This window comes from Anopheles merus, chromosome 3L, assembly GCF_017562075.2.
Source record: "Anopheles merus strain MAF chromosome 3L, AmerM5.1, whole genome shotgun sequence".
Taxonomy (NCBI): Eukaryota; Metazoa; Arthropoda; class Insecta; order Diptera; family Culicidae; genus Anopheles; species Anopheles merus.
The window spans coordinates 30937928-30958154 of record NC_054085.1 but is presented as its reverse complement, the minus strand read 5'-3'; the positions used below and the strand labels follow the sequence as shown (position 1 = coordinate 30958154).

Sequence of the window (20227 nt, the reverse complement as noted above, 5' to 3'; positions counted from 1 at the left end):
TGTAGAGCTACGGCCTTTGCCTCATAATTTATCACATCAAATGGAGCTTTTCAAACATCGACAAAGTACTTTTTCCTGTGAAAACATACGTTTTTAATATCCCTTTTTTTAAATTACACAATCACAACCATTCCATCTTTACTACAATTTAAATCGACATCAATCGAACGCCACACATCACGAATAAAAGATTAGTTGCCAAGCCCTTTTACGGAAGCAAACCCGACCCGAACTCGAACTTCCTTCTCCGAGCTGATCGGAGCCCTTTCCCAGCCCCGGGTTGATGGTTTCCGATCGGGCCCTGTCCCATTAGTTCTTCAATTTCACCCTTCTTCCGTCGGTACGGGAAAAGCCGCCCTTCATTAGAACGCACCCTAATATGGCACAGGCCCAAAGAACTACTTAATGACTATTTGGTGTTATTTCAATCGTGACCGGGCGCAACGTCACTAGCCCACTCTCCCGCCCCGAACGCAATGTTGTGCGAGAGCCCATGCACCACTCCCCACAACTGTTCTGTAAATGGGAACGATGCTTGCGATGCGTTCCTTGGCCGACAGACAAGGTGGTACGATAAATTTTCCGATAACAGGTTTTTGCGGAAAGGAAGGGAGCGTGTGGACCGAGATTGAGGCAGTTGTTTAAGCTTCCCTAATGAACCCACTTGATCATCGGCGAGCCTAGTTTCGATCGAATGATGGGATGGATAGGGGGAAACAAAACAAAAGCGGGCCAAAAATTCCCTCCTGGGGGCAGCAAACCCCAAGGGAGAGGGACACCCAATAAAAAGCACCACTAACAAGAGTCGTCTTACGCACCCGCGGATAGAATTTCCATTTCCTTCTTATCTAGCCTGCCGAGCAGGAACGCTATCACTCGTCCGGGGGCCCCAGCCGTTCTGCCCCCATTGCCTTGGCACGCATTTAAATATGAATAGCGCCAATACCGCGGGAGATACCGATCGGCATAAAACTGTAACGTCGCGACACACGCGTATGGTGGCGGCCTGCACAAATCGTCGCACTTAAAAAAACGCCATAAAATTCACCGTTCACAAGAAATGGTGCTGCCCGATGCTTCCGTCGGTCGGTAATTCTCACCCCTCTCAGCCGGTCCGAAAAAAAACCTGTTCGAGGCGCGATGCTAATGTGGGTATTGAAATTCAACCGAGCCTGGATTACTAATCGCTCGAAGGCGGAGAAATTCTTCCCAAGTGATACGGAAAGCCAGTGCGACAAAATGAGCATCACGTGACGATCACGTCACGTGAAAGTCAAACAGTTGGTGGACCATTTTTGGTGACATTTTTTGTAGCCCTCAACTCTTGGTCACTCACTTGGTCATGATATTTTCTTTCTATGACAATCGTGACATTCTTGGAACATACTTGGCGAGTGGTTCCAAGCAACAAAATGAGCATGTTTTTTGGCTGAAATGTTTTACCATTCTACCCAACAGACCATCAAAACAGATAGAGCGAGCCTTGGAGCCTACTCTACTGAGACTACTCGCACGCACCCATGACTGTTGTCATGATCACCGACAGAAAATGTCGCGACCAAGTGACCGACAAACGGCTGCTTGCGCAAAATGTCACGAGGTGTGTGATGGTCGCACCAACTGTTTGAGTCTCACCTCTGATCATCACAGTAGAGCTCGTACCGCTGAAATTATTTTGTTTCAGTCAGGATTTTTTATAAATATGTCAGTGACATATGTCAGTGCAGAACTAATCACAGTAAAAAAAAGTCATGACAAAGTGACTGACCAAGCGTTGGTTGCTAAAATGTCACAAAGCATGTATTGGTCACACCAAATATTTGAGCATCATCGCTGATTATCACAGTTGGGTGCGTGACGCTGACATAGATGTTGTTTCAGTCATATGTAATTATGGCATTAACAGTGACATTTTGAGCACTGAAACAGACACGCCGTCATTGCGGTGATTTGCGCCTGTAAGGTAGGCTTTTGCATTACACCTTTCAAAGGGGAAGCTGTCTATGGTTGTGAATTTATATTTTTATTTATTTCTATTTTTATGTTTGCAATTGAGGAACAAAGTTTTTCCCATCCTTTATTTCGTTCTCCAGCTTGCATTTCATTCAAAATTATCTAAAACAAGGGAGCAATCACATAAATTAGTACCAATTTGTGTCCGGGCACCAGCGATGCCCAACAGCAGAAGCCTTATTTTTATTTTTTATTCCCATCACTTTCGTTGTCTATAAATTGCTTTGCTTTTTTTCCCTCTCAACACAAAAAAAACTGAAATGGAGCAATAACTTCCCCTTTTATGCTTCATACCACAGAGCTTAAGAAAATAAAAGAAGCCCTTCGCGATGAAAACAGCTCAACTCGTTTGCTGCTTCGTAGCAGCACCGAGCACCAAGCACCAGCATCATCGTTCGTCGAACAAAATACGACCACATCCCTTTGGGGTATTTTAACCGTGCAGCAGTATCTGCGTGGAACAATTGCGCGTGAATCAAAACGAAGGTGTGTCACGCAATCGATCAAACGTTAATGATCCTCGCTGCCCGTTCTGTGCCCGTGCGGTTTGTGCATTCCACTGACGCGCTTCGCCTGGAAGCCATCAAACCATCAAAGCCCGTCGCTGACCCGTCGACGACAGTGAGCGCCCTGTACGCAACGGGCCAGACAGGCTGGCGGAAGAATACTTATGCTCGCATAAATTATGCTCCCGAGCGAGCCGAGTGCACCGTCAGAACAATTCGAAACGGACCAGAGGGGGTGATGCAGATGCAATAAGGGCTTCCCAATTTACCTTACGCTGGCTGGCTGGCTGGCTGCCTGATTGCCTTTCCACGATGATGCGCGCCCCCAAAAGCAGACAACATAATTTTGTCAAAAAATGCTTTCTCCTTGTGCGCTCATCATCGGAGTTGCTTGTCGACCACAAACTCGATCGCTGAGAGCTGGTCGCTGGTCCTGGAACTTGTTTTGGAACGCGCTGCTTCCCCGCTCTGTGGGCTTGTTTTTTTTCGCAAGAGAATTTTCACGCTGCAGGACGCGCGCATTAGATCCTGTACGACCGAGTTCCGTTTATGGATATTTTCATCCCGTCAGCAAACGGTTCAACACAACAACATTAGGATGTTGCCGCATCGTGGTGTTTTTCGGCAAGGGACCGGTTTGTTCCTCATCACCACCTTTTCGGTCCTCATGCTTGCAAGGGTGAATATTGTCCGAACTTTACATTCTTTGCCCGCTCACCGTTTCGTTCGCCCCAAAATGACCTTTGGGGCGATATATCGTTCCGCACTGTGGTGCAGTGCGGTCGTAATTGCCGCTGCTGTTGCTGCTGCACAAGGTAGCAAGACACTTCTTCACCCTTCACACGGAGCAACTCGCTGCACTCGGCCGTTTGGATAGGGAGCGTCCACTATCTAAGAGCGTAATCGAACTGATTCACCGGCAGCAGCAACAGGGCGCGTACAGCAAACCGGGCCTGGTTCACTCCACCCCTCCGGGTAGATGTACCCCGTTTGATAATCACCACGTATCTGTTGCCTGCATAATAAAATTAAACGCTGCGAGCGCATTCTGTCAAAGCACCCGGGTGTGCGCCGGGGCGAACAGAGCCGTCGGACCCTGCCAGCTGCCGTCGGGTGTCCTTCACCTTTCAACGGGAAGAATTGGGGAGGGGGATACCGTGGCACGAACGCAATCGAACCTGCGTCTCAGCTCATACAACGAATACAAAGGAAGTAAAGATGACTTTTCTCGATCGATCCCGAGCCCCAAACCCAGGCGCGCACGCGTGTGTGTGTACGCTTGAACTGTTGAACACCTCGCCCGAGGCCAGACGGTTATCGTGATTTTGAAACTCGATCATAAACCAAAAAGTTCCTCCAGAAATCCAGACGGCAGACGGGTCACTGGTGATGATGGGGCGGCAAGATTACGATTGAGCTTTAGAAGAAGATTATAAGACAGTTTTGAAGTTACCCAGTTCTTGGGCGATACGTAATCGTTCTACAATCAAATTGTTTTACATAGCGTATCAAGCAACTTTCGAGCAAAGATGAAGACGAATGTGAAATCAACATTAAAAAGATCAAAATTTTGAAAAATAAACCAAAATAGGAGTACAAACCTACATGCGTTTATAGGAACAAGAAGCCAACACACTGCAGTGCGAGACAAGAAATTCCATAGGCTTGGGCAAGCACACTTTGCTGTTGTAGAGCTCCGTCGAAAAAGCTTGCTAGCGTTAGAGAAAAACAACGAAACTCTAACTTTGACGAAGCCTTTCGCCGTACACTTTGCGCTTTCTTCGTTGGGTTTTTTGAACGTTCAACGGAAACTAGACCAGGCAGTTTAGAGGTTCGTTTGTTTTATCTACCATTGATGTTATGACCAACATTCAATATCTAAATGAATATTTCGGTTATTGAATACGATCGGAATACCGTTCAAGTTAGTGACTTTTATTAATTTTCTATGATGAAGAATATCACTGTAACTGTAAACAAAAAAATGCTATACAAATCCTTCATTAAGAGGCATTTCATAGCATTGGCAAAAAGGTTCGTCACTTGAACAATGCTCTTGGCTTGGTATCCTTCCCAGATCAAGTATGACAGCAAGCAATATTCGATAAAATATCCAAAATAGTTTATGACCTTTCATCGGTTTTCAGAATCAAAAACAAAACCTAAAAATTCTAAAAATCAGATCACATTAAACCTTAAACATATATAAACTCTTGCTAACAAATAAAGCATCCATGACCCACGCCTTTGTGTGTAATATTTATAGCCAGCGTGTTAATTGCAAACAGGCTCCTTCTGTCCATTGCAACTGGATGGCCGTTTCGTTGCCCAAACGTTTCGCTGCCTTTTATTGACTCCAATCCGGCCGGCAGTAAATAAAATTTCACTGACTTTCTACTCGTCCCTTAAATCACACTCCATCGCTTACCTTAACAAGCGCGCGTACGTCCTTCATATCAGTTCAAAGGTAGTATACAACCTCACCAATCATCATCATCCCCGTCACCTGAGCCGTCAACCTGAATCCGTTCTGTCGTGTCCCATTTTCTTCGTCCTTCTGCAACATAATGTACGGGCGAACCGCTCGCCTGCTCATCGTAAAACCATCGCAACAGGGACAAGGGAAACCAACCGCCCTGCCCGAGCAAATGAAATGTGTCGTTACCGGGCACATTTATTTGCTCGATTGACCCTGCTCCTGACCGTCAGCAGCCCGGACTGGCCGAACCGGTCGACACGGGCGGCAACACAAAAAAAAGGCACACAAGAACCTGAATTATTCGGGTGGCTTTTTGGCAACTTTTGTTGGGCCCCCGTGTGTATAATTTATGTTCATGTTGCATTCGAATAAATTGATTTTTGTCCCTTCCTTTCTCCGCTGCGTCTGCCGTTTCGGTGGTTGCCGAAAAAAGGGCACAGACACAGATATATACACACGCGCGGAAAGTCTGCGACTTTCCGTCCATCGTTGAGCCGGATGTTTGTGTATTGCTTTGTAAATTTACTCACCTCAATTTCAATCGTATTCTTATTTACAGTTTTTTCTGTTTGTTAACGTTTGTTCATTCCTCTTCTACCCACCCATCTGGGGATTGTTCCAATTTCAGGTCCACGCTGCAGTATCCCGAGACAAGGAACCTCAACACCAGCGCGCCCCAAGTCCAGGTCAAGTGAAATTCTTTTGCACCCTTTTGCCAAAGCGTTCTTGAGTGGGTGCGGGCGTGTCTCCAGAAAAGGGCGGGAGTAGTGAAAGCGTCTGACTCCCCAAGACAAAACAACTGTACAAGTGGCCCTAATTTGGAGTAGTGCGCTGCAACAGGGCCTACACACGCACAAGCGAGCGAAACCACTGCCAAACCATTCCTGACGGCATGGACACCCGGTGATAGTGGTGACAAAGGAGAGTGAGAGAGAGCGCGCACGAGAGCGCATACGCAAACAGGCCAAAAACCATGTCACCGCTATGAGTCATACGACAGTATCTGCGAGCGTCATCCAGGCGGTCGGGTCGCCGGGTACGGCGGTGTCCACGCCGGGAGGACCTCCACCGGTCGCCGCCACGTCCGGTTCGGGCGGGAACGGGAACAACCATCACTGGACGTCGCACGCCGGCCGCCACAGCTGGGATCCGGGCCGGATGGTCGGTGTGGAGCATCTGGCCGGTGCCCTCAGCCCGCTGTGCATCACCGACGCCAACCACGAGATCGTACGACCAAAGCCCAGGCGGTAAGTGTGCGCTATACCGTAGCCGGTTGCAGGTATATATGGTGTAAAAGGGGTGTTGCGTTCATGTTCAAAGATGCGCCTGGCGGGTAGGCAACCCGCACCACGTTTCAAACGGGTGAAACGCTACAAATGTTTAGCGCTCGTGCAAAAAGCTCGCTCTGTTAGAGATTTGCGTGAGGTTAACATCGTTTGTAGAATTAGTTTCATATTTGTTCAGTAATTGCAAAATTTATTTAAAATAAATTAATGGCTGTTAAGTGTTTTCTTAACCACAAAGCATTCATTTTCAAGTCCATAATTAAGTGTGTTCATTAAATGCTTCTAACGGAGCAATTTCAACAATTTTTAATAATATCTTATTAAATTATGAAATCAATAGCTTAGAGATATTGAAGTGAGTAAATCATTTCAATTTCGATACAATCTTTAATTTAACATTAACTTTAAAAAACACATTGAATGGTTAAAATTTTCACGCAGATAATAGATCAATGTCATGTACCCGGATTCACATCCTATTTTATTTCTAATTATTTGCTAAATTCTTATATAAGATTTTTTTTATTCTGGAGGGTAGAATTTGCCGTTTTGCTGAACAAAAGTATATTTGAAAGGCGATAAAAATAACATCGTTTTGAGTAATTATTTTATGAAAAATGTAGAACGCCTGGTGTCTTTTTTTTTATTTCACTTTACATGCAGCCTACGATTATCTATTGGCAAATGGTTTTATGAAAAGAAAGATCAACAGCTTGCACAATTAAAAGTAATGTAGTTGATACAATGTAGCCAATAATTATTTGATGACAGACCTTACATAACCTGCTGCTATCTTCAGGTGCCATCCAGCCCAAATGCATCTGCATGTTAAAACAAGAAGCAATTAGCTAGCCTGAATCCATATGCACCATCAAACAGCCGACCGAACACATCCCGTCGAATTAAATTTGACACACTTTTGGAATCTATCTCGCTTGTTTTAGTAGTGTAATTAATAGCCCGCTGTATTGTCCGGTAGCAGCAGCCGTTCTTACTGCACACTTTAACGATTATGCAAGCATCAATTTCCTCCACTTGAGCTGCAGCTTGATCCTTGGTACTGTTCTACTTCAACAGTTGCTCTAAACTGAATGGTTCTTGTAATAGCAGGGTATGCGCCACGAACAGTGCACCACGCTTACGCTTCATCCTAGTTGCAGGTCCAACGTACTGACCTAGAATAATCCCGCCACAGCTGGACAGGGACAAGCCAGCACGTGCGCCCATTTGGCGAATCAATTATATCGCGCCATTCGCACCGGCTGATGCGTAGCAGAAGGATTCTGATAACCCTCAACTGCTGATGTTCTGCTAATAGCACATTGCGCACTGCGTAATATGTGACAATTACCGCGAAAAATCCGCCCGACCCCGGCGACCGTTACGCGAAGAAAGCAAAAGCGTGCGCGAGTAAGCGACGAACCCTATCATTAACTTTCGCTCGCGAAAAGAGACAAGCACATGGGATGACGTTGCGCACTCTGCCTGCGTTTCCACCAGCTGTACGCGAATCGATGGCGAGCGCTAATTATTGCGACAATGCGCTCTCAAGAACGGCCCGAAAGGAAAGTTTATTAAGCGCAATTAACCGGCTAGTGCGCGACCGGTTTGAGAATAAACTCCCACCACACGGTAACAATTCGGTAACTTCGGTGCAAATTGAGCCTAAACGTAAAACGATACCGGTCGCATTACACCGGCTGTGGCGAACCAGTCCCAGCGATTAGCAACTGTCACGTCGCGGGCTAACAACTCGTCCCGGCTAATTAGTGTGATAGCACAGCACCAACAACAAAAGGCTGCTCCTGTCATCCATCGCTTGCGGGCGTCTATGGGTGCCATGGGATATGAAAGACGTTTCTCGTGAAACCCCCCAGCGGGGGGAGCGAAAGAAAATAATTAAACCCCAAACCGTCCCCAAGCGCACCCACAAACGCGAGCATGATAAACAATGCTGAGAGCCAGCGAGCGCGACTGGGAACAACTGCAGCATCACCAAATGCAGTGTGGCAGTATTTCACTTTCGATTTTATTCCTTATCGCAAAGGGAAAAACTTGGATGGTGCTTTTTTCCTGCTAGTGGGGTGGATTTTTCGGGTGGAAAAATTGTGCACAACTACATAACTCTAAAATTTTCACACAAAACCAGATTGTATAACGGATGTGCTTTCTCTTTTCCGATTACGGTGCTGGGTTGCTTCCAGAAGCGCATCCCGGCGGGGGGGATTTTGAATTATCATAAACTTTGACAGCTCGACAAACACTGGTTTGACGGTTGATGGAGCGACCCCATTTGCCTTTTATTTTATGGAATGAAAACCTCTGCCTAAATTAAACCGAATTAGATGATGATCAAACAACGCGCAGCGTAATTGAAGCGCCGTTGATGCAAGCAAGCAGAGCAACAAAAAAAACTTGAGGTAAAATATATTCTTTCCTAAAATTGCCCCAAAGCCATCAAACCAGTCACCACCACGCAATTAAGGTGCCAGTTTGCATTAATAATGCGAAAAGTTTTGAGTCGTTCTGTAGCGAACTAAATGAGCGCGAGCTTTGGGCGCTCACAAATGGCACCATTGCGTTGTTGATTTAATAGTACACTCAGAACCCATTCCCCTTGGGACTTGACTGGGTTCTTCCAGCCCGTTCCAGGGTGTAATAAATGGTGTAGCTAAATTACGACTACAACTGCCGATTGTGCAATGAATAAAACATTCATCAACCGATCAACGCATTCGAAATGGGTCAGTAGCGTCGTTACTGCGCTGCTGTAGATGATTGTTTTACGACTTACCCCGCGGGATATCCAGGGGGACAAAACGGGGGTTCTGTTAATACTTTCCGTGACCGGGGGATCAGGAACCTCAGGAACAGTTGGGGCGTGATAATGCGACGAGGAAGCTGTAAAATTAAAAGAATAATGCTTTAGAGCATAAGAACGTAGCTGCAGGTGAAATAAAATGTAACCAATTGCTATGTTTATTGCGCTTCCCAGAACGCTTCTACGTTCGGTTGAATACACTGACAAATTGTATGGTTTAATTTTGTTGTCCGTAATAGCTTTATGGTAAGAATATGCTGTTCTTTTACTGTTTATGATTCTGTTTCATGCTGTGTTTATGAGTGAGAAATAATAAAAAGCCTTCCACAAGACACCACTAAACAAACAGGAACACAATTCATCTATCACTATTGCATAGAGAGAGAATGCAATGTTTTAGCTTAAATGGGGAAAAATGGAATAAAAGGCTTGAAAAGAGAAAAAAGGAAGCTTCGGAAGCTTCTCTTATGTTATGCACTTTTTGTAGCTTGTCAGAATAGTATGACACAAATATTATACTATGAAACTAATACTAAAATACTCACGTAATACAGTAATACTCACTTTTACGACATTACGACTCTCTATGGCATGAAGTCGATAGTTCAGACCTGATCAATGAAATGCCATGACAGTGGCATTGTGTAAAGAGGAAATTCAGTAAATTTAATTATTAATATAATCCATACTTCACAATGCATTTTCCCAAATCGTTTTACTGATACATTTTGATGATAAATTAACCCGACTGGGCATGCTCACGTTTATTGTACTGACCCACTGCTCGGTATGCGCAGTTCTTGCGTTCAACGATTTTTTACTTAATCCCCAATAGAAGCCAAATTTGTTTCAGCATATGATTATGATTGCTATAAAATAATGAAAAAGAAGAAAATGAATGACAAAAGGAAGCACAAGTATAAGAAGTAGTACAAGAAGAATAAAGAAGAAGAAGAAGAAGAAGAAGAAGAAGAAGAAAAGGAAGAAGAAGAAGAAGAAGAAGAAGAAGAAGAAGAAGAAGAAGAAGAAGAAGAAGAAGAAGAAGAAGAAGAAGAAGAAGAAGCAACAGAAGAATAAGATGAAGAAGAAAGAAAAAAGAAAAAAAAATAGAAGAAGCAAAGAAAAAGAAAAAGAAAAGAAGAATAAATGACTCCAACAACTCGGCTGATTGTAAATGTTTTAGCGCTATTTCTGACGTAAAAATGGAAGGACAAGATTCTTAGTAAACAATGCTAATGTGATAGTTCTATCAATCACTTATCAAACTGACAAAAAAAAAGAATAAAGCAAAATGTGCGCCGGTTTTAGCTGACCTCTGAAAACTTTCTTCTACGTCCTACTGCAGTGCAATCCCAAAATAAACACAGCTGTCAAAGCGCCAACATCAAACGCTATCGACAGCGTGGATCACTTCCTTCCGCGTAAGCCAGCTTTTCAGCACTGGGAGAGTGTCTTTCATCAGCCCCACGCCGATGCAGCCTCCATATAATTTGTTGTTTGCAAATTGTTATGCTCCGATCTAAACAATGCATAACAAACTCGCAAATAAAAAAAAACCCGGCGGAGCAGTTCATCATTCAACAAAAGAATCTCCCAAATCCGGTTCGAGCATTGAAGGTTTGGTTGCCGGTTTTTTTTCTGTACTTCACAAGACGATTTGTGTGACCTCCCCGCACGCTGGAGGGACCAACATCCCGCCGGGTCGTCCATCAACTTTGTCGGAGAACAAAAAGCCCACGATCAAAAATAATGAAACATTCACCGGCACACGCAAAACAAGCGAACCCATTTCACGCTCCTTTCAATGGCTAATTTTGTTGTTACCAAAAAGTCAAAAACACAGAGAAAAAAAAACAAGTCAACTTCTTACCAACGCTTTAAAAGAAATTGCAACCAACGGATCCATCCATCATCATCGTCGGAGGCTGCACGCGTTACATCATGCGCGTCTCTCGTCGTGCTGAAGGGAGGAAAAACGCGCAATGCCCTGGCGCTTTTGTTCGGCGGTCATCCCCTTTTTGCTCGCAGTACCAAGCAAACAGCCCCCATAATACACAATACTAATTTAGTCTTTCCTACGCGAGAGCGTGCGCCGAAAGGAAAGTGAGAAAGTGTGGGAGTTTTGCGGATTCGAATCCATGCTTGCCCGATCGCCCCGGAACAGCGCCGAGGATTGGAGATGATGATGTCTCCCAAAGCAAACAACGCCTGTTGTACTGTTGTACCTGCTGCAACTCTCATGCGCGCTGCCATAACCGCGTCACGTCACCCCCGAAGGTTTGCAGGTGCGCTTTTCCGCGCAGGGCGGGTGCTTAATTTTCCCGACTCTCCCAGGCAGGGCTGTGATAAGCCTGCCTTCGCTTTATGCTCTTTCCATTGTGCAGCATTCTTGGCGTCGGTCTTGTCGGTCGTGGATCACTTTCTTTCAACCGAAGACGCAGCGCATCGCTGCCCGCCGCCGCATCGTACTTACGCAATCGCTGAGAAATTGTGTATGTGTTTGCGCGCTTGCCTTGGGCGCGGCTGTTGAAGTCACGTGGGAATTTTCATCCAAACAAATCACAAAAAAACGGGAGCGATTAATATAATCTACTATCTCTTGGAGATCGGGGGAAAAAATGAAAATGTTTCGATTGCGATCTACATTATCGCACAACCGAACGCGCACACCTTCCCCTTACATCTTCTTGTCTCTTCATTTCCCCCAAACCAAAACCTTTCCAGCTTTGGTAAGGGAAGGGCGACCCCCGGAAGAGGATTTGCCACCATGGGCAATTCAAACACACAAATCGATGTACTTCTCTAGCTCTTTCCCATCCGGCTGTAACAGTTTATCCCATTCCAACACCTTTTAAATCCAGCACACACACACACGCGCATGCGGTTGCCGGTGTTTTGCATTTGGCTCTTTTTCTTTCTCACTCTTCGTTTTAATTATTAGCCCGCCCCGCCGAATACAAAAACCCTTTTGGCAGGAAGGGCGCACCAGGAAAAAAAAAAACAAGGCGCGTTTCCCTCATTCTGCCCCATTCTTCCGTATGCACACACCACAACAACGACGCGGCTCACATTTGTAATGGAGTTGTTTTTCGCTTCCAAGCAGCGATTTGGAGCGCTATTTGTTGTCGGGTCTCATCCGTCTTTACCACTTTTCCTTTCGCACTGCTGCCTTTGTTGCCTTTGCGTTCGCTTCCAGCTCGGCCCGCGGTCTGGGGCGCACGTGCACGCGCGTACGGTGCGCGGAAGACACAGCCCGCCACAGCTAAGGGCACTATTTCATGCCTGGTGGTTGTGTGAGGAGTGTGTAAGGTCCGCATGTTTTTTTGGTTTTTTGTTTTGCCACCCGGTTGTTTCCTTCCACCCCTTGCTGTCCACGCATTTAATTGGAGCCTTCCGTTACGGTACGCGGGAGACCGTGATGCGTTCAATTAGCGCACCACCACTCGCCCCAAAATGTGTATCTCTCCCACCAGCACACACCCAACGCGCAACGCTCACTTTCGTTTGCGGTGGAAAAACGCTTCATTTACATTTGACCATTAGTCGCTAGGGCTATGATTAATGGCAGTGGGGTGTAGGCGGATTGGTTTTTCCTTTGCCGCTTTGTTCGATGTCTGTTTGTTGTTGCAATGTTAGTGTAGGCACTGCAAACACTTTCATTCAAATGTTATATTTGGATGGAGCCTCTATTAACGGTTGCTGCTTAAAAAGGGTAGAGAGAGAAAAAATCATTATTACTATCGATTAGAAAATTAAATGTTTAAAACTGCTGTCTATAAATCACTACAAGCTTGGCAAACTGTGGATGTAAAGATGATAAATGGTGTAGCTTTGTTCTTATTAATGCTGGTGAGCACCAAACTATCCATTAAAACAAATAAATGTGACTATCAGTCATTAGTTAATTCCTGATTTTATTAGCACTGTGTTCCGAACTGATTGGCCAGACCGGTGGTACAGTCGTCAACTCGTACAACTTAATAACATGCCCGTCATGGGTTGAACCCCCAAATGAACCGTGAACCCATATGTAGGAATAGCTATCCTCTCCTATGCGTACTCAATATGTCACTGAAAGTCAAGCTCTCAAGCGGTACAAGCAAGCCTTTACTGGCAACGGTTGTGTTGTGCCAAACAAGAAGAAGAAGAAGAAGTGTGTCGTACTGCCATTTGAATTGATTAAAAAATGATCTTCTTTATCAGCACAAGGCCCTACGCGATCATGCCGGCATATATAGTCTTCCTAGATCTATTAGAACCACATAGTCAAATAGTCCTGGCTGGAAGGGCTAGTTGAGGAACGAAACCATCTAGATTTGTACCTGAGCATCACAAGTGTTTGATGATATAAGTATAACGATCATATTCCAAACATCTGTCAAACGCCACAATCAAAGAATGCTTTTCTACTATTGAACTTTAGTTTGCTCTATATTAGTGTTTCAATAATTTCCATTGCTTGTCAAGCTTCAATCTTTTAGTTTATTTGATGTTTTTGCCTAAGTTATGAAGCTCAAGATATTCATGAGTTCATGAGCAGATACTAGATATAGCAGGTCAGATACGATCGCTTGTGAAAAACTTGTTGAACAAAATTCGAATAGTTTTACAGAACAAACATTAGCCAAAAACCTATTGCGAGATACACAAGGAGCGATCGATGCCAGCAAAAATCACAAACATTAATAATTCCCTATTGGATTTAAAATTCCTTCTTAACAAAGCATTGTCATACTGCTGATTTCTTTTGTGTTTAGTTTTGAACCGCACCTTGGTACAAGAGATGAGAAGGATCCAGAGATAAGAATTGAACAAAGACTTGCTATATCAGAAACAGACGCGGCAACAATTGGACCATCTAGCCGTACCTCGTGTTGTTTAGCTATTAGTCTATAAAAATGCTAAAAACGAAGTCAATGTATTGTACTCTCGTACTCATACGCTTTCGTCTCTTTGATGTGCTCAAAGTCTTAGAATTTTACACTAAGAAATTAAAAATATGATTGTGTATTTCTAACTGATATATAATGCATTTAAAACAGTAATCATAGCATCGTGCTTAACAACTGTGAAAAATTAGATTGCTCAGTTGACAGCTCAGAACAACAAAAGTGTTCCTAAACCCAGGAAGTGGTTCAAAACTCTGGTTTCCTTAAGCTTCTTTACGGACCATAATGCATATCTGCCAAATCATACTTATTTGCCCCCTCCCCATTACTAAAGAAACAAGATCAAAGCCCTTATCTAACCATGTTTACGCCACCGCCAAATGATACCGCTCCATCGCTCAACACATCAACGCGCTAACAACACTCCCCCGTTTTTTTTGCGGAAGCAAAGCGCCAAGAATCTGCCAACGAAATATGAGCCGCTTCCCTGTGAAGATGAGCAGCGATCGCTCTTTCGTAATAACAAACCATCTCCACCCTCTCGACGGAAAACAATAGACGTTCCGTACAAAAGATACTATTTCGCCGCAGTAGGAGGTAGTGGAGGGCGAATTTAATGCCACGACAATCGCACTTCCCCGCGGAAAACAGAACTACTCTCAGGATCACTAGGTTCCCGCTTCCGATCGTCAACATCATCATCAGCACCACGCCATTCTCGGTGGCTCCACTTTTCGCGCACAAGACCACACCTTTACATACGTTTCCATTTCTAATTCGTAATATCAACTGAGGAAAATCTTTGCCACTCTTGTCCCCCTCTTGGCGTTCTTCCTCTTTGTGTGATTGGTGTGATAACTTGGCTAACGAAGAAAAAGGGAAGCACCCTCGCATGGGCGCTCTTTCTTTTGCTCTGCTTACACTCAACACCCCGACTACGCTACCCAGGCCCGATGATAGTGATTTGTGATCGCGATGATCTGGGAGCTACCCAGAGGCTCTGTTGTGCTGTACAAAACTGACGGAATTTACGCCCAGCCGCCTCAGGTGAGCTAATGAAGATCCGTGAGAAGAATGCGCCGCTCTCAACCTACCGAATGCTCGCGCGATGGATGGCTATCGGTGTGCCTCTCTAAGCATGCCGTCATCGGGGATCTAAAACAATAGAAATGAAAAGCACACCCGCCGTGAGTGGTTGCCACCAGCCAGAGGGTTGCACTTTCCAACCGAATACTCCCAGCCAGGTACGCTCGGGATGGGAGAAAGAGGTTGGAAGCTGACAAAGAAATGCAAACGTCGTTGCTGCTACTTCTGCTCCGTAACCCGTCCCGACAAGCATTTGCGCTTCCCGCGACATAATTGTGGCGTTTAGGATAGAGACAATGTTGAGCCCATTCGTTGATTGTGTGATTGTTTTATTTGCTTTTCTTTCTTTCTTTCCCCACTCTGGGCAAGATGGGGGACGGTAAAGTCGTACTCCTCCTGTACGGGGCAGGTAATGCCACGTACGTGTGATTCTTTCGCACAGGTTGAATCGCCGTGTCGGAATAAGTTTCCTCTGCCTTGCAACCTTTCATTTGCACAAAAAAACGGAAAACGACACACACACACACATATAAGAAAGCGGGAAATGCACAACGATCTTATCGGTTCATCGGGTTTCGGGTTTGCGAATGGGTGAACTTCGTGACGTGGGTTACGGTATACACGTTTCGCGCACCGGTGTACGTCTCTCCCCATGACTAATTGATCGTTGACAGCTTCATATAATGTCATATTTGCCTGACGCTGTCGTTTATTATCGGTAGTTTGGCTTTGATTACAGTGCGGCATACTAATAAACTTCACAGCAAACAGAAAGCAGCTGTGCTGTAGGATTGTGGAAGTGATATTTCAACCTTCTAATTCAGCAAGAAGTTTCTGGTGCTCTCTTCGAGTGCCGTTAGTGGGCAGTCAGTGTAAATTAGGGCAGATCTGAGGTAGATATTTTATTCGATGAGGGGTTAAATGGATACATTTTCATTTTATATACAAAAAGCCCACCGTTACAAAAATGAATGAATAATTGGTAGAATTATCTAAGAAATATCTGTTTGCCGCTTCAAACAGCTACGTAGAAAAAAAATATTTTAAAATATTTGGATTACATAATGGAACTATCGAACAAAACATAAACCAGCTATTATACCTATCAACGAGTCATTCTATGTCAAGTTTAATTCAATTCCAAAGGAAATACTATCTTGTTGTGCCGTCAGCTGATTGGGCTAACGTGTAGCTTATATTGACAATCAACAACATCTTCCAAAGGCGGATCGATAGTGCCATTGCTAACGCGTATCAATACATAGCGAAGGTCATCAGTTCAAATCCATTCCAGACCCTACTGTTTTACATGTATATTGAGCTATATTGTATATAGCTACAAGATAAAACGATTCAACGTTTCAACGTATGATTGCATTGAAACCATTTACAATACTTACACGCACACTATCGACAATCATATTACATTATTATTATTATTATTATTATTATTATTATTATTATTATTATTATTATTATTATTATTATTATTATTATTATTATTATTATATTATCATGTTACATGATCATTTACATCGATAGGCCAAAATCGTCAATAGGTTTTATAGAGATGCACAGAAGCTAACATGTATATGCCACAAATCACAAACGCGCAAAGTAGGGTAACGTCTGACACACACCGAGACGACGTCATTGCGCATCCCTTTTTGATACACATTACCCCTTGTATTCGTGTTATTAACCCTAGCCCCCTTTATACCTCTGGAGGCTAGAAGGCGCAAGGGTTAATTACGGTCGACATCGCATAATACACTCACACTTGCAGACCGTTTTTAACACAACCCTAAAAGACACCGTGTGTGTCTCGGTACAATTGCACCAAAGAGATCGATCTTCTCCCACATCGTCCAGCGTGTATCGAGAGCGAGTGCGCGAGCGCGCCTCGATCATTATGCGTTTATTATGCCAAGCTCCACACAGCAGCCGATCGCCCCGCTCTAAGTATGGCCCGGGCCTGTGCGTAACGCTTCCATTGCTCGTCGCGCTTGCGTTATGAAATCGATGCCACAGACACCTCGGCCGCTCGGCGCGATCTGGGGTAAAGAGTTCAGCCCGAGTGTGGGCAAAGCTGATCTTCCAAGATGCGAGAATGGGGAGCAGTGGAGACATGGGCGGAGAGATGCATTGCTAGCGCAAGTGCTGGGATGATAATTGCCATTTTTCACCATTTCACCGTACGCGGAATGTGTGTGTGTGTATGTACCGGGATATTGCGCACATGAGGTCCATCCGCGCGTTAAATGCTCGGGCAAAGAGTAGTGGTTGTTCTGGTTTTTTTTGTGTGTGTGTTTTGTTTCTTACTGCTCCATTCGGAATTCGGTTCACCGAAATGAATGGACTCGCGACCGTCCGTGCAATGCTGCAATCTGGCTGGCGCATATTTCTTCTATCCGGTGCAACAGTGCACCATCGTGCACATGGTTGCACCAGCGGCAAGAATCTATCGGACAGCCGTGTGGAGCGTATGGAATTGATCCCATTTTTTGATGTTGTTGTTTCGCTTTGTCTTCTTTGGCTCGCGCAATTCACAGCCAAGCGCGAAGAAAGAAACAGTTGAATAATAGTTTCTCAATGAAAATGTATCGTGGTATTCGTTGCATATGACAACTCATGTTTGCTTGCTTTGAGATCATAGAAATTTGAATGAAAACACGAAACATGCCCAATCTCATAACCGCTCCTCGTCTGTTTCTTGTCGTTAATAAAATCAACCTATTCCCAACGACATCTTGACAACGACCTAACAAAACATGATTATTTTCCTTCCCTAGGCCTATCGAAACCACCACACTCTGGCCCTGTCAGCTGTCCGTTCGGCAAAGCTATCAAACCGTACAAACGATCGCCTATTTATGCATATTCATAGCTCAATCGATTCCGCCACCTAATCGGTGAGCGTGAGCATGCTCAATTTGCATTTGAATTTCCCGTACATACAAATATTTGCTCCAATCTCGATTTGGCGATTCCAAAAAAAAAACCCACCAACATCATCATCATCATTGGTAACAGCACTTGGACGCCCCATATTGCCGAGCTGGTGGTGCTCCCCTCGAAGCATGATTTTAATCGCACGTTTGCCGTTACACTTGCGATTATGTTTGGAATATTTTAAATAAAGCCCTGTCTACATTACATCCCTGCTCAGAGGACCTCGATAGCCGTTCGAAATCAAAGGCTTTCATCTTTTGCACACGCAATGGGGGAGCGCACGAAGCGGCACGAACGCGCGCACACACACACGCCCGCGTGCAGAACACGATACAGTAATCGGTCGAATTAAGATATAAATCTTTGCGAAAAATCCAATCGAAAACGAACTTCGAACAGATCACGCTTTGTGCGGTGTGGGGACGTTGTTCGAGACTGACCGAGACCACCACCATTCGAATGTCGCGTGAGATCGCTCTCTTTTTCTCCTGTTAGGGGGTTTAGGTTGAGGTACGGTTTCAAAGGGACTCGGCTCCACGATTCTCTCGTGTGTTGCCACCGGCATCGATGTATAGATGGAGATTATCTGATCATAAATCGGAAATATGGTCAGAAATGGCAGCCGTTGGGGTTTTGTTGGTGATGCTTGTCAAATCGTGAGCCTGTTTAGCCAAAAAATTGTACCCCGTACGCGCATTGAGGGGAAGAGTGAGTTTATGATGTCTTTATTTCGCAGAACAAGTCATACTATGACGTCAATTATGATGTGTTAATGGCGGAAAGGAGTAATTTTCAAATTGGATTAATATTAATATATTAATTGTTACAGAATGTGTTTAAAACCACAAAATAGATGAGTAAACAAAAGATAGCAAAATGAATCATACATATATAGATGCTGTATTTTATAGTATGTGTGATAAACAAGGACCAAATCTCATTTTACCTCATGTATTAATATATGCATTCTTGTACTTCTTAATTTTCTACGTAAGTTTGGCGAGAAAAGGTCTACCCCTTGTCTATTAATTTAATTTCTAAGATCGATAAATAGGTGTTACTTAAAAAGCATTCTGCTTTCTCAATCACGTACATCGAGAGCGCTCGCTCGGTACGAGATTTGAACTCATGTTACTTCCTTTGTTGTTCGAACCGACGGCTTGCCAATTGTACTACAGCAATCGTTTATGCTCTGGTTGATGAAAAGCTACATTTAAACCATTCGAACGTACACTCCCAACAAGAGAGACCATTGCTTATGTACGAAACATTACGTTTTCCTGTTATCGCGATCAACAAGGATTTGAAATATTTCACTGCGATTATGATACAATCCTCCAGACCACAGCACAATAGAAAACAATCAATATGTCGCTAATATTTATTGCTCAAAACTATTTCCGTTGAAATAGAAATTGATTTCCCCGTCTCCAGCAGCAAGACAAGCATTTTGATTGGTACAACCACCTACACGACTTATCAAATCCACCTGTCATGTAAGACACTGCTGCCCAGAAAGGAAAGTAATTGCCCAACAGTGCACCGGCCATAAAAAAAAATCCCCCCAAAAGCCTCTGTACAACAAAATAATAGACCATAAAATAAACGCTAAGCGACTAACCCCTGCAGCAAGCAGCAGGAAAGTGGTTTTGACATTTTGTACATTTTTAATTCCAACCGCAAAAGTATTTTGCAGTTCGCATATTTTTTAAAAAATGCGTTCAAATTTGCAATTGCGGAAGTGCGGAAAAAAGGCATCCAGCACACTCTTGTTGCGTACCGTCATGCGCGACGCACGCCGATCGTCCGATTTGTTTTCAGTACCTTTGTGCTGTACGGCTCCCCTCATTATTATCGGGTGACTTGCGGTAACGATTTCATCTATTTCGTACGTATCTATCTTCATTCAACCTCGCACTATCACTCTATTTGTTGTCTCGGTCGATGAACGGCAAGAAAGTGCACCGAAAACTGCCTACCGCAGCTGGTGGCAACGTGAAAGAAAGGTCCCCTCGATGCTCGGTCTGGGACCTGCTGCAGCAGTTGCTTTATACTGAGCTAATTAATTAACTTTTTAATATCTTCAACTTTTCCGAAACCTTTTAGAGAGAGAGCGAGAGAGTGAGAAAGAGAGACGGTAAAGCCAATGCACCCGAAACAATAGTAGACGGGCTTGGTGCGTGCAGCAGCAGCAG

At 44.3% G+C, this 20227-nt stretch overlaps 1 protein-coding gene across 1 annotated transcript in view; it reads left to right on the top strand.

The window, feature by feature from the left end:
• LOC121599100 (ankyrin repeat and BTB/POZ domain-containing protein 2) overlaps nt 1–20227 on the top strand; it is a 92418-nt gene that overhangs the window by 51605 nt on the left and 20586 nt on the right. Inside the window, exon 3 of the mRNA XM_041926625.1 lies at nt 5627–6245. Within this exon, the coding sequence (XP_041782559.1) occupies nt 5983–6245 (263 nt within the window). The 5' untranslated portion in view covers nt 5627–5982. The remainder of the gene's footprint in view (nt 1–5626; nt 6246–20227) is intronic.